The sequence below is a fragment of the Plectropomus leopardus genome, chromosome 5 (assembly GCF_008729295.1).
Source record: "Plectropomus leopardus isolate mb chromosome 5, YSFRI_Pleo_2.0, whole genome shotgun sequence".
Lineage (NCBI taxonomy): Eukaryota > Metazoa > Chordata > Actinopteri > Perciformes > Serranidae > Plectropomus > Plectropomus leopardus.
The window spans coordinates 23,522,609-23,541,150 of NC_056467.1; the positions used below are offsets into that span (position 1 = coordinate 23,522,609).

The following is an 18,542-nucleotide window of genomic DNA, read 5'->3' on the forward strand; positions in this document are numbered from 1 at the left end:
TCGTTAAAATGTCACATCCGTGCTGCCCAGGGTTATTTCTTTCTGGCTTTATGTTTTACAAAGACATCATTTCGTGGTTGTTACTACCTCCTGTCCCGGCTCAGAGGCGAGACCACGCTGCCCCCCCCCCTTTCCGTGAAAAGGTGTTATACACAGAACAGCGGGGTGGCATAACAGCGCGATATTTCCGCCTTGAACGGACAGTGTCAATGCAGCTATAGCTTCATTTTTTCAATATTAGCAAAATGTTCCAGTAAATGTTACGGTATTTTGATTGAACTCATACATTGACCATGTCAGTAACGCAAAAGGAAAACTAATCCATGATCATTCTGAGGTCTTTGTAGGGATACTATCTAGTATCTAGTTAGCTTATTATATTGACTTTAATTTTTTTATTGTAGAATTGCCATCTCATTTAAATAATAAGAATGTGTGAATGGGGCTTAAGTTATTTAGAAGGTCCTGTTTAGACAAAGTGTTTCTTCTCTTACGAACGAATATAATGTACAGCAGGGTTCCTGATAAGAATCATCACTGAAAGCAAAATGGGAATATCTCCATATCACTAAGATAAATTTGACAGATTTTTGCTTTGAGTTATACATATTGCTAATTATTGCATTGCAGGGTTTTGAATTTCTCAGACCCCTGCACCAAACTACAAAGACTAATCTTCTGATCTGAGCTCATGCTTGCAGGCTGTTAGCTCAAGAGATCAGTCCTTGCCCTACTTTCTCTCTGTGAGGTAGGTGGATGGAGGGGCAGGGGAACCAGGCAATGCGTCATCTCTGCTGTTTAGAGCAAGTCTCTATGTCCCAAAAGTGGGCTAAAACATGCTTCAAATAAATCAGTAGCTCATTAAGGACTCTGTCTCTACAACCAGGCCCTCCAGGGGGATTACAGCAGTACTGTGCCACATCTAGCACACTAAAATCTCCATACTGTACCCGATTCTCAGAGAGCAGTGGCAGGCTAAAGGTAGTGCACCACAAGAAGATGAAGTATAATTACTACAAACTTCAGGCTTGGGGGCAGGATTTAGCTGTGCTTCTGCAGGGCAAGCTCACACAGACGGGTTCAAAGCTCCTTGTGCACATGTGCATCTGTGAAAATCCACATTACTAAATGATAGAATCTCTGCTGCTGTTACTAGTCCCACTAACATAATTCCTTAAAGATATACCCGAAAATAGATTAACCAATGAAATATTAAAGAGGAGCTGCTCTCGCATATCAAGATGATTGAAAATTGATTTCCCGGGTTGAATCACACATCATACCTATGAGCATCGTGCGTCCATCTCCCAGAGGGTAGCGCTGGTAGCGCGGCACAGCAAAGGGCGGCAACTTGTGGAAGAGAGGCTGCAGAAGAGGTTCCAGTCTGGAGGCTGAAGGGTCCGAAGGGTAAAACAGGTTGAAAATCTGAGAGCAGGCTGGATGGAGCTGGCTCACTGAGGGTCAGAAAACACAATGGAAAGGTAAAGCCATTAGAAAGTATTAAGGATGGAGGTGTTTCACCACCACTTTTTCTTCCAGATTCTGATACCTGAACTTGTGTATCGGCTGATACTGAGTACTGATCCCATAATTGTGTTTTCAAATAAACAACAGCTGTATACTGACCTTGTATGGATGTTGAATGATTGATATCAGGTTTACACACACAGAATTTATGATACTTAAACAACTAAAACATCTGCCACCAAGTATTGATTTTATATTTTTGGAGCTGGACTTTATATTAGGAGTGCTACTGAAATATTTATAACCTACTGTTTGGTTACTCATAGTACGTGTACCCTCGGCACAGACGGAGCCACAGAACATTAGGCGCAGTGAAGACAAACTTAACCGTTTATTGTGCTGGGTCTAAAATTTTGCTTTTACGTGCCTCTACAGCAGCTGCTGCTCCTTTCCTTTAATCTCATCAACTCTGACTGCATCGACTGATCAATCATCCATCCCACGACTCAATCTCCTCAAATTGATGCTGATGAAAAATAAAAAAGAACTCATGACGAGTTTTGCCTGCGCTGCAATAATGGACCCACAAAAACATATGAGAAGAGACAGAATGATGAAAATAAGATGAACACACACACAAGATAAAAATAATGTTTGAGAGTGGCAAAGAAGAACAGATTTCCAGTAAAACTGTCATTTTATCTGTGTGTGAAACTACTTTAAAGTTTATTAAGAAATTATGCGGCATCAGACCAGTGCACTCACGTACTCGCTGACACATGATATAGCATTTTTAGGGAATATTGGAGGCATTTCCGAAACGTAACGGTAACAGAAAAACTCTAATGTATACAGTGAAGCATGAAGTGTAGCTTTATCACATGAGCAACAAGGGGGATTCGTAAACATTAAAGGCAAGACTACAAAGGTCGAGATGATGATAACCTTTAATCTAGCATTTTCTACCAGTTTTTATTCGTGTAAATGTTCGCTGTCAGAGGACCTTATTTGGTAGCAAGCTACATTAAACAGTGGAGCAGGCAAGGGCGTAACTTTGGTCTGAGAAGTGGAGGGGAAACAATAAAACAAGAGGGGGGTGTTCTGGTGACCAGAAAAATCATATGCAAATACGATACCCCTCTGCGGAAACTTTTTAGAGAATATCAGAGCAAAATCAGCAGTTCAGCTCACGTGCTCAGCATGAATTGGACGGCTGGCTAAACAGTAGCATTCTAGGTACAATTTTTGTGGTTAAAAGAAAATACTTCTTTGTCACGCAGGGGGTAAAATCAAGTTGAAAATCTGTTTAAAGTAATTGGAGCCTTTTAAAAATTGTTGATTATTCTCACTGAAAACATCAGGTAAAGAAAATCCAGCTGTGTCATGTCACTACAGTCATATTTCAATCAATTCAAATCAATCAAACAGACTTAATGTGTAGAGCACCATTTATACAGGTTAGTGCAGTCAAGTGCTTTAAAGGTGAGTGCACACTAATAACAGCAGAAGAAATAGACAGCAAAACAATTGGAGACAAACTGCTGTTATCTGTGAGACCTCGTGCACATACTGTACTCACATAAAGGTGTGGATGTGAAGAATTGCTCTCTCTACTATATGTTACATATGCTTTTGAGCCTTACCCTGGACAGCAGGCAGCACAGTGCGTCTCATGGCCAGCACCAGGCCCAACGGGCAGCCCAGCAGGAAGCAGTCTGACACTTCAAAGTCAAATCGACCGGGGTTCAACACCAGACTGGTGTTGCTGCCACCACGCAGCTCCACACCCTCCTTCATCAAACTGGAGAATAGACAATGACACACAACATACAATGTTACCTGTCTGTCACCATGGAATAAAGATTTGTGGTCATTCACGTTTTCCAATGTTTCTTTTACTTTTCTCAAACTTACTGGTTATTGTGAGCTATGAGTAGCAAATAAATGAGCTGGAGGGAGCCATGTGAGGATAATTAACAGCAGTTTATTCAACTATAATGTAGTGATGTTGTAGTAAGCATTCAAGTGAGATTATGATAAATGAGACTTATATTATGCTGCAGGTGTAGTTTGAGAGGTTCTTGGGGATAATATAAATAACATTGTACATCAATTTTAAAGGCTGTTTTATAAATACTGAAGAAAGTATAAGGCAGTAAATGTTGCTTCGGGGGCGGTATTAATTCAAAAGTGATAATTTGGGGTATCACCATTCCTTTGCACTTTTCAGCAGCCCTTCACAGTTTTGCTTTAAAAAGAAAAGCAGGGTAATCTGATACTTTAAATGTCAACAACGTACAAACTTAAGTTGGGAAAGCTACAGCCTCGGTCTTGACAGAGATGAGTCAGTGTTGCGTTTACTTTGTCCTGATTCAACTGTAGGCTGGATAGTTTTAACATGCTGGGGCTGTTGTCAGCACCGGGCCTTTATGACTCAGCCTGCGCAGCCCTTTGCTCAGCCTTCACAAACTGCACCACGCTTACAGCTGTTTGAACAGCCGAGCTGGTCTCAGCCACGGCAAGATCTCTCTGCTTTCTAGCCAGCCAACATTTCCCCATTATGTCCTGCATGGGGAGAAAGGATTAGCCGACAGTCTCCAGCCATCTTTAAAAGCCAAATCAATAGTGCTTCGATTGACTTACGCTTCCATTTTGGGTTTTGTCTTCTCGCTTTTATTGTGTCCACTCCTTCACATCTTCCAAAAGTGCTGTTAAGAAACTGTCAGCCTGTCTCTTTATCTGGCAAAATTAATTACTGATGCAAAAAGTCCTCGTCACAGTCACGGCTGTGCCCCAGTATTTTCCCTTGTGTTTTCCACTTCCCCACCTAGTTCCTCCTTTGTTCTCCTCTTGTCTGTGTGTGTGATGTTTGTGTGTCTCTCCGTCTCCCAGCTCGTGGATCCCTGTTCAACCAGCACACCTACCATCAATCAACTCATCACCTCTCCCAACTCACCACACCTGGCTAAATTCAGCTCATCCCCCCTCCTGCAAATCAACCCCAGCTTTCTCAAATACTGTTGTAGTCTCTTCTGTCAGGCCTCAAGAGTCCCATTTACTCTGAGAGCTGTCCTCGTGTTGTTTTCTGTACATTAACAGTTTTCTCCCTCTGTGCCTCAGGATCATTTGCTGTCCTGTAATGGATGGATTATTAAACAAGCCTACCAGGCAACCAGCCTTGTGGTCCCCAAATTTTCAAGGGGCCCCTGGCCTTTAATAGAAAAATGTCACTGAAATTGACATACTGAAGAGACCACAAAGAGACACAATAAGACCACAAAGAGATGTAAAGGAACTGCAAAGAGACTTAAAATATCTACAAGTAACAAGCAAAACAACCACAAGGAGACACAAAATGACCGCAAAGCAACCAAAAAACTACCAAAAAAGAAAAAAAAACGTATTGCAAGGCACAGCATTACCTCAAAAAGACCAAAATGACCACAAAGAACAGACACAAATATCTGCAAAAAAACAAACAAACAAAACAACCACAGATACCTGAAACAACCACAGAGTCACAAAACAACTACAAGGAGTGACAAAATCACTACAAAGTGACACAAAACTACAAGGAGACAAAAAAAGACTGGAAAGTCTTCCAACCTCCTTCTCTGTCCACTATTGCCCTTCTGCTATGCGCCTTAGTCTGCCATTGTTTTCGCACCACTCACTCACTCACCATTTCCTGTTGACCTGCAATAAACCTTCTTAAACTTCCCTGAGTCATTGTCCTGCTTTTGGGTCCACCCCTGAGACACCACAACACTCACAGGTAGTAATCCTGCAATCCATTGTAGTTTGAACTCGGGAAAAAACAACCTCTGACACCTAAAGTGCCAAGAAATTCAAGTCAAAATTTCAAGTCGGAAACTCAAGCAAGATTTAGCCAGTTCAAGTCTGTGGACATAATCACACCTGACATCACGGTAACAGTTTCATCAGTTTTTATTTTATGTAGTGTTTAATGTCTTTTCTGTTTTGTTAACATGCTCCAACAGCAAAAATGAATTCTACAAATGTATGCTTTTGGCTGTGGTCCAAACTTTTTTGCTCGGCATGTGTTTACACAATTCTGAGCTGTTGTGGGTTATTTTTTATGAGCAATGATGAACAAGAGAGTTGACTTATTTTAGCTACAAGCTGTCTTATTGATGTAGGTCCTGTGAAGCTTAGAGGCTTGGTGGCAGGTGTCCATGTTTTTAAGCAGAAGTCCTGGGTTACAATAGATTGGAAGACAGGAATACCCACTCATAATTATCAACTTCCAAATTTCGATGGATTGCTGCTGTAGTTTGAACTTAAAAAATTCACCCAGCAAAAAGGGCCTTACATTTTTTAACCCCGCTGACATGTTCATACAGTGTTATCAGCAAGAGAATCAGCCATACCTAATCCATCAACTCAGGTGATATCAGAGGAGAAGCCAGACTTCTAACAAAAGTAACACATTATCATGAGCTCTTTGATTATGTAATCAAGCTGGAGGCTCACGGTATCTGTCACAGTTCACAAGCAGAGATCTGTGTGTTGATGAGCAGAGTCGAAGGTCAGCAGGTACACACAAGCTGCAGGCGAGCGGCTGAGGGGTGTAACTAATTTGCATATTCATAAATCCACACATACAAAATAAGGCAAAGATGTATAGTTCTATCTCAGCCATTTTAAGGCACAAAGGGGTGTTTTCCATGAAAAAAACTCTTTATATGTGATTCTGATGAACAGAAATTGTTTTTTTGTGGTTTAATCAATACCTGGAGAGGAACTTCATTTCAAGAAAGATCTGTGCTCAAAGCAAGCGCACTTTGCATTCAAATGCACAGTAAACAGAAAAGTGAAGTGTTATTTTTGCTTCCTTGATTGGCTAAATTTCCCTTTTAGCAGCTGAAGCACCTGCCATTTAACTGCACAATGTACCCAATAAATATAAATATAATAGAAATATAACGAAAATTACTTACTGTTATCGAGTAAATATATGACACATTTTTATAGGGGTAATGGACAATGAACACATGACATGTATCAAAATGCCCAGCTCTTTACTGTAGCAGCAAATAGATGTGCCACTGATGCCTATCTATTAGACTAATAGATTTCCTCACAGGCAAAAGCCATGCATAAACCCTTTCTGTAACTCTAACTGCACATAATCTCTTTTTTTCTGAGCACTTCAGACTAAATAAATGTCTAAATTTCACAGATTATGTCAATTAAGATGATTTTTTTTCTCATCTTTGTTTCATCACCATCTGTTAAAATATCAGTGAAATTAGCCAAAACACACATCCCTAACAAAGACAGATTGGGTAAAAATGACACAAAGTGAAATAAATGGTAAACAGAAAAGACATGCCTGCTGCACTGAGTGCTCTCTCCTGGGTTTTCGAAAGTGTTGAGACCATTTGCACATTATCTCACAGCCAATTCCCACACAGGGCCAATGCAGAGCAATGTGCATGTGAAAAGAAGAGAACCCTGCAGCAGCCAAGAGGCCATTCTGATATGAGGGATTATGTGTGTGAAAATGAATTTTAATAAGCGCTCTTGTTGACAGGGAATACACACTGGGAGGAGGTGCAGTGGGAAAGAGCACCTCCAGGAGCAGAGGTTACCCTCTACACAACAGGACTCAGAAGTGTAACAAGAAGTAAAAGGTGAGAGGTGCAACACCATGATCACAACGTGTCATAACTGTGAATAGGTGGTATCCTCTCTTCAATGACTGTGTTACTGTGATGGTGTAAGGCTAGTGGAGTGTGTAATTTGGATTGGGAACACTGGTTGAAGTGTGTCAACATGGCAGCCCTACTGCCTCCAGCCACCAGAGACCCAGCTGAAATCACCAGCAGTGCTCGGACTCCCACACAAACCGGCTGGCACAGGCTCAAACAGGTTATTTATAGTCCAGCAGAGGCAGGTATGCCAGTCAAGCTGCAAATATTGATAAAGAGCAGGGGCTAAGACAGGATAAAGACAGGGGGACACTTTCTAGGAAAACCTGGATGATGGCTGGTGAGCAACATCTGGGTTATCAGATGAACCCATAACACACTCATCAGTGATCGACAAATGTTGTCTGACAGAAATGGATGAGAGTATTTCTTTTCTGTACGTCTGATGTGACTTTTTTTTTGCCAAAGTGTGGATGTTATGGGGCAAAAATGTACAAATTTAAATGCTAGAAATCATAAATTTTCTGTGATATTTTGTTTATTTTAGACTTAAACAAAACACAGAATCTCCTTTTGCTCCATTGTATCTCCATATTTTCAAATAGTAGCAAACTGCTGTTGTTAGATCTAGACTAGAGTTGTACAAGATATTGTTTGTTTGTTTATACCTCCCCTTCTTGCACCGGCCATTGTTGTAAAGAAGAAGCAGACTGATTTTGATTATATGCTTTTTCCTTTTTGTGTGCATGTGTTTATGTATGTATGGTTTGTGCGCAAAACTAGAAAAGAAAAACAATTGGTTTCACACTGAAGCCATGCAAGGTCACTTACTATGAGGAGATTAAAGAAAAACATCTCATGCATTTTGCCATTGAAAGCCTTTTGACTGTTTTTTTATTTATTTTTTTGCACGGATCTGATTCGAGTTCCAGAGCTTGTTCTTACTTATATTATGGTGTGTGTGCATGATTCTGTATTCTATTTGTGTATACTGCCGTAAACTCTAACCACTAATATAGGAAAATTAGCAATGAGATACAGCTGTGTCTGTACTTCTATATCATGATACTGATATATAAGGTGATGTAAAGCATTCTGTAGAAAACCAATTTAGAACTTGTAGTTGTGTAAAAAACAAAAACAGAAAAGAATGGGGGCACCTGTTGTGTAAATGTATCCTGTTTATCTATTTATTTTTAAATTCTAATTGTCTTTCTTTTTTATGAGTAATTTGTTCATTTGTTAACATACCTTTACCATGTTGTCATCTGTCATTATACGTGCATGTAGCTCTGTTTGTCATGGTTTAGGTTGCCATAGACACAGTTTTTCTTATGGAAATGATAAAAGGCATGATTTTAAAAAAAGGAAAAGAAACAGAGAGATTTGTTTGTTTGTGGCTTATAAAGCAAATATCTGAAAAACCTTTGCACTTCATCTTAACACAAAATTTCATAGAAAAATCCAGTATAACCATAAATCATAAATACTGAATTACTCATATTGTAATACACCCAGAGATATTTAATGAAATATATACTCAATATAAAGAGCATGGCAAGATCTTTGATGTTAGACAAAGTTATGTTGTCTCAAAGTATCATTGTATCTGTCCCTGTCACTGTCCCACCTGGAAAAAAAGCTGTGCTGGCCTGTGGACGTGGTGTCTCCATCATACGAGTCGCTCTGCTTACGGCTGAGAGGCGGCCCACTCTGGCTGTGCCCTTCATTGGGAGCGGAGATATCGATGTTGCTCTTACTGAGCCTCTTGCTAGAGCTCAGACCCAGGCTGGACTCCCCAAGCAGGCCCGAATTATCCTTAGAGGGAAGAGGAGGGTATTCATCATTCTATAAAGCCTTAAAGCAGTGGGGGCACCACGAAATAACCACACAGGAGTTGATATGTTTTGCCAGGTGAACACCGAAATGTTGGAAGGAAAAGATGTACTTTTGCAAGAGGGAATCTTTTAGATGTGGCTGGATTGAATTGGTGAAGGAGAGTTGAAGAGAGGAAGGAGCAACAGAAAGAAAAATGGGGATCTTTTGACAATTAGCAGGGTGAAAAGGACATCAAATAGTAAGCTGCTTCAGGAGGGCAGTTCAACACGAATATGATAAATGTACTACATGAACGCCACCGGAAAAATTCAGATCCTCATTAAATCATTCACTGAAAAAAATGGAAATCCAAACACAAAAAAAATTGGACTTGAGAAAACACAGTGCCATGGACAATGCTTCTAGTGTACTGTGACATTTCTCAAAGCTGTGACTTGAGAGCAGTGTTGTACTGAAAAACTGACACTGAAATAGACACAGCAGAGGTGACTGTTGGGTATGAGAGTCCGTCTGTTTGTTTGTTTACTGGAGAGGACAAGTGGTGCCACGTGTGAACCCTTGTAGTAATTAACTCCCTGATGAAGATGAAGTACAAACACACGCATGTAATCTTGATCATTTGCACTGATCTCTTAATCAGTGCTTAATCACCTGTTAAAAAATGCTGCCACCAGTCCCCACAGGTCTGTGCATCATCATCATCATCATCATCATCACCATCATCATCATCATCATCATCATTGTCATACAACCGAATCGCCAGAAAAAAATGTTGCCTTTCTGCAAACCAAAAATACATTTGCACATTATAATGTAGCAGATACATTGAAATATTTCAACAATGCTGTTGTTAACACAAACAGGTTGCTACAAAACACCCGTGTTTTGAGTCTTCAAATCCATTGGAAAAAAAGATTGCTACAAAATAGCTGTTTGGAGCCTTAAAAGCTAAGCAATTACTTGCTGTAATACAAAGAGTGTTGTTCGTCTTAAACAGTCTTCTGCATGTTGGCAGGCATTTCGTGAAGGTGACACACCATCCACCATCCCCTCCACCTCCTGATGATGACACAGTCAGCCTCAAAATGATACGTATATGCAAATGTAACATATTGTGGTTTGCAAAAACATTCAATGCCAACATTTTTCTTCTGGCGACTGAGCTGCATCATCATGGTATCATCGCTGTAACAGTGAGCTCCTACCTTCAGGCTCTCAGTGCTGTTGTTCCTGCTGCTGTTGTTGGGGCTGCCAGGCCTCTGGTGGTTACTGAAGCACAAAGCATCGAAGCACAGCACACCTCCCACACAGTCGCCCATCAGGCATACCTGCTCAAAAAAACATGTAATTCAGACATCCTCCACCAGTTAAGGACTTTACAGGAGGACGACTGCAATTAAAGACTGATAAAACAACATTTACCTGGGACAGGAAGGCTTGACATTCACTGTGTACCATTTCCTTATTATATACAAATAACATGCAGTTTTTACTACATACTAACTATCTTAGGTTACTATTTTTGAAGTTTAGTGTACAAAGAATCCATTTTGTTGGTATGATGCAATGTGCTGATGGGTGTACGCCATAAGACCACTATCACTTATAAAACATCACATAGAGCAAAGACTAGAATATGTTTCCCTAAGTGTCTCATAATTTGCAGCTCTGAGCAGCTCCTTTCACAAATCAAGCATTTTTTTCTGACTTGTTATTGTATTTAATTGCTTTATAATTCTTTGTGATTAATGTATACATACATACATACATATATATATATATACTATTTTATTTACCATGATTCATACTGTAAATTTCAAATTGTGTTGTTTTATGTCTTTATTTATGTCCTAAGGTTTCTTTTGAAAATGAGATATGAGTTGATAGAGAAAGGTTTATATAGTTTACAAAAAGTAGCAAAATTTAACACCTAATCAAGAGTGACAGGTATTGGTGAAATATACTTTATTGTAACCACCCTTTGGAGTTGTCAACTTGCATTAACCAGTGTGTCTAAATAATATGCCTTTATCTGAGGGGTTTCATTTCAAACAAGCACTACAGCAGCTGACTGAAAAAAGGTAATGAACCAAAAAAAACAACAATCATCTTTTGGACACTGCCATTATAGCTGTTGAACTGCCTTTCTAATTACACTTTATACTATTATTATTATTTTTACTTATAAAGCAAAGAGAAGTTGGGTTTTTCAAAGCCGTAACCTATTGATGTTAAATGCAGCTCAATTGTGAACCACCTTTTCCTGGATCATTACCTCACAAATAAACACAGCACATCACCAAGAGCCTTGTAGTTATTATGTACAAAAGAGTGAAAAGTGGTCCGCTTAAACAACAGTCATCTGGAGCCCTCTGAGGGTCTGAGCTCCCACAGAATACATGGCCCTCTAAATAGCAATCCTCACTTCCACTGACAGTCATTGACTTCTATTAAAGTGCCTACAGTTTATTAGTCAGTGATGAGAGACTCTCTTCTCCTGTCCTCTCCAGTCAAAAGAAGTTTGAGACAGACCTGGCCTGCGAATCCTTGGCCATCCTCTGACTGCAAGAAGTTGTGGTACACCTGGTTGGCTCGGGCGATCACGGTGGCCACGGCATCCTGGTAGCGAGGTGAGACAATGGCGAGGAGGGGGAGAGCAGCCAAAGGCAGGTGGTCAACGCTGCTGGACACACAGCTCTCGTCATAGCTGTATGGGTTCAGACTGGAAGGAGAAGGAAAAGGGGAATGACACACGACAAAAAGGAAGAAACACAACAGATTTCGTAATCATTTTACAGTAGTGTTCCCATACAGATTTAAATTAAGTATGCCGCCACATGGTTGTATGCCTCAGCGCACCAGAGAAGTTTCAATTCCAGTTTACATTCATGTCTACGAAAACAGAGACGTTTGACGCACATTATCCCCCCCAGCAGAAAAGAACTATACACTCAGCACAGTTTCAAGGTGGGTCGTGAGTTACGGCCAAAAACATGTTTTATGATGTCACCGTGACCTCGACCTTTGACCTTTGACCACCAGATTCTAATCAATTCATTCTTGAGTTGAAGTTGACATTTGTGCCAAATTTGAAGAGACTCCCTCAAGGCCATGTTTAGACATATCCTTGGCAAAACATGAGATGGATGCATGGTCACTTTGACGTTGACCTTTGAACCCCAAATAATAATCAGCTCAACATTGAATCCATGTGGATGTTTGTGCCAAATCTGAAAAAAAAAATCCCTTAATGTTTTCTTGAGCTATCACTTTCCCAAGCATGAGATAGACAAGGTCAAGGGGTGTCCGACTATAGCATAGAGGCGTTAAAATGGAATAGTAATGGCACTAATGCAAAGTGATTTCAAAATAAATGAAGGTTATGTTCATTGAATTAAGTTGTCTAAAATCAAATTCTTCAGGTGCTCCTTTGGGATATGCGTCCCCTACTTCCTAAATTTATTAACATCTCTTTCAATCTGTTCATGACACTTTATCTGATTTAAGAGAAGGCTTTCCCAGAATGCTACTGTCTGTGTGATTGAGTGTGTATGTGTGTATGCGTGTGTGTGTGTGTGTGTGTGTGTGTGTGTGTGTGTGTGTACATAAGCAAGATAAGGATAAGAGGGGTGTTATCTCAAAGAATAAAACACAGGCAAATCTGCACAGGTAACATCAATAAAAGCAGAGTCTTTGTGTCTTTACTGCTGTGTAGACATTAATTTGTGTGTGTGTATCTGCTTGTGTGCATCACAATAACAGTGCAGACGTGAGACACTTCATGTGTCAGTGTGGGGAAACAGTAAAAGATGGCATTGCCCTGCACTCTCTCCTTGAGCAGCAGAGTCAACCCTGTCATCATCCATCAGATGCTCTGATTACGGGAAGAAGCAAGCAACACCACATCAAGGCTGAAATATGCCAGAAACTACTGACACCTCACTGAGCAGAAAGGCATAACCTCCCTGCAAGTATAAGGGCTGACAGTTCCTGTGTAGCAGTGACGCAAACATTTTTATAAGGCAACATCTTGGGAAGGACACAATTGCTCCCAGATATTGCTGACATTACAAGATTATTAATAATTCCATGTGTTCAGTAGGATACAGAAATATTATATACAATACAATAAATACAATATAATATTTGATATATTTAGCCTTGCGTAACACCAAAACTGAGAGTAAGAGGAGAAAAGGGCGGCCTGTAATTATTTTCCAAATGGCTATTCTATGTATTCTTTCAGTAAACAAGTCCCATGAAAAAACCAAAAGGAACAATTTGAAATCTGCTGCTCAATACTTTATAATTCCAATATAATGTCAGTGGCACTCAGCTCCATGCACATTTCCTTCTACTGACAAGTAAAGCCTGTTTTGTTTATATAGCCTGAAATCACAGCCACAGAAGGCTTCACAATCTGAACAACATAAAACCTCTGTGCCTAGACCAAGAGGCCACCCGTGGGGATGAAAAATGGCATCAACATGGAAGTGCCAAAAAACTGCAGTTTCTTGAATGTCCACTGGGGGCTGGCTCCAGAAGCAACTTTATCCTTCTAGACACCCATATTAAAATGCCCAATTTAACAGAGGAAATAAACATATTTTCAGCCTGCTATGAAAACCGTTTTAGTCTCCATTGGTCGTATTGTATGAGGGGTGAAATTTTACACAGCCATTTACATTTCATCAAGGCCTAAAGTTATGCATATTTGAGGGTGGTGCCACTTGAGTGACGGGCTGTTTGAGAGGTGTCACTGCAGTATATGAGTCAAATCCAACCCTCAGCAGCTTCAACCTCTTGTCCAAACATTGACAGTTCTAGCTCAAAAAATAATAAATAAATAAAATAAAATAAAATTCAAACAAATAAAAAGATGGACAAAATACCAAACTACAGGCTTTCAAGCAGAAGTCCAAATATCAATGAGAAATAATGGGTAGCTACCTCAGTTTTTCTATATAGCCTATAGTCGAGACCCCTAAATTTAAATTAGATCAAAACTGATACATAATAAAGATCTAAATCAAACACAAATATATCTCCTAAACAGCGTACTACTATGGTTTTTAACAAAAGCTACTCAAACAGGAATAAATAGTGCATTTGTCTGGTAGTATTTTCAGCTCCGGATACATACATGCTACAGGACTGTTTGTGTGTACTGAGTCAGAATCAATTATAGTGTCTATGTTTGCTGTAAAGAAGGAACAGTCTGTGCAGCACTGTGACTCACTGATGTGTTTTTCACAGTTTTTGGAAAGCAATGGAGCTCTGGGACAGAGAAATTACGCAGGGTTTACACAAGGTTTTTAGTGGCATAAATTCATGGTTGGTGTGATGATCTGCCCTGATCTCCTCTTGATATCATATTTTTCCTTTGTTTAATTTTTTTTCATCATGCATTGTGTTTCCTTTTTTTTGTTACGTCTCTTCTCATTTAATTTTCTTCCTTCCCGCCAGTTTTGATTGTCAGTCCCACCCTGTATTGTTTCACTTGTCCCTCACTTGCAGTCTACTCACCTGTTCTCACAATTAGTGTCATCCTATTTATACCTGCCCAGTTTGTTGTTCTTTGTCTGTTTGTCTTCATTTTTTGTCTTGAGTTCTGTTGCAACTGCTCTCCAAAATCTTGACAGCTAGTTTGTGCCTTTTCACGGGATGTATTGACATAAAAAAAAGAATATTAATACTATGTAAATATAAAAAAACAAAAAGTACTTAATGAAAACATGCATTGGAGCAAATAATCAAATGCTGAACAACTTGGCCCAGTGGTCCTGCCATCATTTTTAAGTTACTGCTTCTACACACTTTCCACCTCCAACACTGAACAACCCCAATGTGACCTCTGGAGGAAAGGTAGCCAACAAGATATAGCATGGAAAAAAATGTTTTGAAATTGTATGCTTTGATTTGGCAAATCGTTTTTTCAGTCTTTGCCCTACTCTTGCACAATGATGACTGTGTGCGTACATATGTGTTTAAATAAAGGTTTACAGCAGTGCACGCCTGAATTAACTGTATGGACACATTCTGGACCACTCTCTCTACTTAATTATTATATATTTTTTTTATCTTATTTAAGTAAGCAAATCAGTACATTTCCCAAAACAGAAGAGATACTGTTGTTGTTATGTTAATTTGATGAGCGTGATTTATTGGTGTGTCCAAAAACACCAAGCAGGCCTTTGTGCCTCTGGGGGATTAAGAATCTTTTTAATTAAAGCCAAACATTGTGCTGTCATGGTTACAATACTGATTCTCCCGGTCTGGGAACAATTGGGAGCATCTTAATGTTCTTTCACTGATTGTGAATGTTCTGTTGTATATTCAGATTAAGCCATTTACTTGATTGTTTACTCTGATTGCATGATTGTTTAAATCTTCTTATTATATTCCTATTTCCAGGAGCAAGGCACTTCTAATTATACTGATTAAACTTTGCAAGTTTGAGAACTTCTTCCAAAAAAAAAACGCTCCACCTCCATTATCATCACATTTTTTTTTTTTTTTGAATTACAGCCATGATTCTGGCCACCACCCCTTCATAGCTATGGCCAGTTTCTGTTGTCATGACAAAATACCATGCTGCAGGCTTGCTGAAACCTGTTGGGGAGAAAAAAAGGCAACTGATGTAATTGTTGTTCTCCCAGCAGCAGTGTTCACCAGTCAGTCTATGACATCTACAGTGGATAAAGCCAACTCCACAATCCCCACTTTTAACACTATAGCACCCACTGACCGATCTGTGTTGAAAGGCTTTTATTTACACCAGCCACCAGAGTAAATGGATTAAAAATGTCCAAGCAAACCTATTCTGTTTGACAGAAATATGTGAAAATCTAACTGGCAAACATATTATTTACGATGGATTTATACATGCTTTCTGCTAAATGACAGATATAATGCCAAACAAAAAATTAAAAATCACAGGTGAGTGCCGCATGCAAAAGCACCAACAATACTGAAGTTGCACTCTGCCATTGATTGCTGTTTACATGCCCCTGACTGCTCCTCCTCCCCCACTGGGCAAAGTCGAGTTTACAGCAAGTAACCAAAATATCAATTGGGTACAGGTGAGAAAAAAGTGTGTAAGACCAACGAAAATGCCATCCTGCCAGACAAAGCTGCCATATTCCACAAGGTGTCACAAAAACGAAGTCTGTATAATCTCCCTTTAGAGGGACAGTGGGGAATTATAAGCATGAAGAAATTATTCCCAAGACCCAAGTCAGAAAAGCTTGTCTCTTTCTATGTTTATATCATAGACTGTATTAAGGTCTGTATGCAGTCTGAAGCAATGGTAAACAGTGAGTTTACATCAACTTGTGCATGTCTATGTAAAGTACCACCTCCTTTCAAAATAAGGAAAATGTGTGCTAAATATCTCGAAAAATGGCTGACCTGTCTGACTTACCTAATGCACATACTGTAATAAGAACATTTTTTGACCTGTTATATTTATCATGATTTAATCCCTTCAGGATGTTGCGGCATATAATGCCCAGTTTCACGTCAGCAGATATTTGACATAAAGCCGTTAAGCTAACAGTTAGCCCTGTATCTGTGTGCAACTTTGTCCCAGGAGCAGAGCTCACACTTCAGCAGCATATTAATTTTACATTATGATATGGCAGCCACTTCAAATAAACTATACCATTAATTTCGGTAAAAGTAGTTAATATTCTGCATATACATTTGAAAAGACATTCAGTAAGCAAAACTGTCTAAATATTGTATTTTATTAGTGTCACGAATTCAGTATCTGACCAAATGTCTTCCCTTCTGTTCCTGAGATATGATGTTTTTGTTGTTGTTGATGTTTTGCAGAACATTATGATGTCACTTTGAAGTTGTCCTTTGACCTTTTGCATATAAAGCGTCATCAGTTCTTCATTTTAACTTCCAAATCCAATGAGTTCATCATTAATTCCGAGTGGATATTTATGCTGATTTTAAAGAAATTTCCCTCAAGTTGTTTTTGAAATATCACGCTCACAACAATGAGACAAATGCTCGTTCACAGTGACATTGACCTGTCACCACCAGCATTTAAAAAAATATAGTCCATCACTGAGTCCAAATGAACATCCGTGTCAAATTTGAAAAATAAAAAAATAAATTTCTCTCAAAATATCTCAAAATATGTTCACAACACTGAGAAAAACTAGGTCACAGTGACTACAGTGACCTTGACCTTTGACCTATAAACCCCTATAAAATCTGATCAGTCCATTCTTGAGTCCAACTGGACATCTGAACGAAACTTGAAGAAATTCTCTAAAGGCCTTCTTGAGATATAAAGTTTGCAAGAATGGTACTTGATTGACACATAAGCCTTAAAGCCTTAACTGCAAAATTTTGGGGGTTCTCTTGAAAAACTCCTGCAGTACTTGAGGTGAAAATTTGTACAGCAATATACCAGTGTGCATGTGTCAAATTTGTGTGTTTGTGTTTGTGTGTGTGTGTGTGCATGCAAGAAAAGCCAAAATGCTGAGTGGATTTGTTGTATCAGCAGAGCATAGTTATGCTTGATTGTGTAGTTTTGTAAGAAGCCTTATTGTTAATACAACCATAGGTGATGTCTGTGCAAAGCGTGTATACGCAGTGGTTATAATCTTGAATATTGTGTACTGAATCTGTTTAAGACTTCAGCATAACACTGGAGCACTAGATCGAGTAGACCCCCCGAATGCCATCGGGTATTTTGCACACTGTGTTTGAACATACCAACGGGCAACCCGGAAACATAATGCCTCCAGCCATCGGTATTGTCGTCACAGAGTCATAATCGATTTTAATGAAATTGTAATCGAGGTGTACAAACATCAATTTTAAGCAATGAACTCCATGTATTACTGTGATTATGCCTACTTAAAATAGAAGAATTATTATATAAATGTAGTAGTATGATAACTTGTCTTAATGACATTATAATTGGTATAAGTCAATGAACAAGTAAAAGAACACATAACTTACAGAAAAGACAATTTTTGAGATGAGTAAGTAGGCACAAACCATTCCCCAACTTTATGCCGAGTCACAAATACTAACACAAACAAATCTGCAGTCAACCTTCTCTAGCTCCTGCTGTATTAGGACTGTGTGACCTGCACTGTGTGAATGCTATTCCCGAGGGCGACTTACTGCAACTGATTCTTGCTTTGAGCCGCTTCCATGCAGCTTTGTAAGAAAACAGGAAAAAAGGAAACCTTTGTAAAATATTCCGTGTCACTGGAATGGCACTGCACACAGTTATTTGCATAACAACAGTGCCACTCATTCCACAGAAGCTGCTGTGAGAGAAATTCAGCTCCAAAATTCAAACACAGGGGTAGCGATGTATTGCTGCAGGAGGAAGACAACAAAATATCATCAGATCATCTCGTAGTTTATTCCATTTGTTTATTAGGTGCCTGTTTATTGAATTGAAATGAGAATTCCAAACCTCCCAGCTGAGTGTCACTAAGGGTTTGGTCTGAACTTTGTGGTTCTTGATCTTATTAAAGTCTTGTTAACAACTGCTGCTAACACACACTCCTCAAAACACACACA

At 39.3% G+C, this 18,542-nt stretch overlaps 1 protein-coding gene across 1 annotated transcript in view; it reads right to left on the reverse strand.

Annotated features, from left to right (window-relative positions):
• pitpnm3 (PITPNM family member 3) overlaps positions 1–18,542 on the reverse strand; it is a 115,653-nt gene that overhangs the window by 27,595 nt on the left and 69,516 nt on the right. Inside the window, exons 7-11 of the mRNA XM_042486649.1 lie at positions 11,514–11,703; positions 10,187–10,309; positions 8,773–8,960; positions 3,111–3,268; positions 1,284–1,454 (exon numbers count right to left, since the gene is read on the reverse strand). Of these exons, the coding sequence (XP_042342583.1) occupies positions 1,284–1,454; positions 3,111–3,268; positions 8,773–8,960; positions 10,187–10,309; positions 11,514–11,703 (830 nt within the window). The remainder of the gene's footprint in view (positions 1–1,283; positions 1,455–3,110; positions 3,269–8,772; positions 8,961–10,186; positions 10,310–11,513; positions 11,704–18,542) is intronic.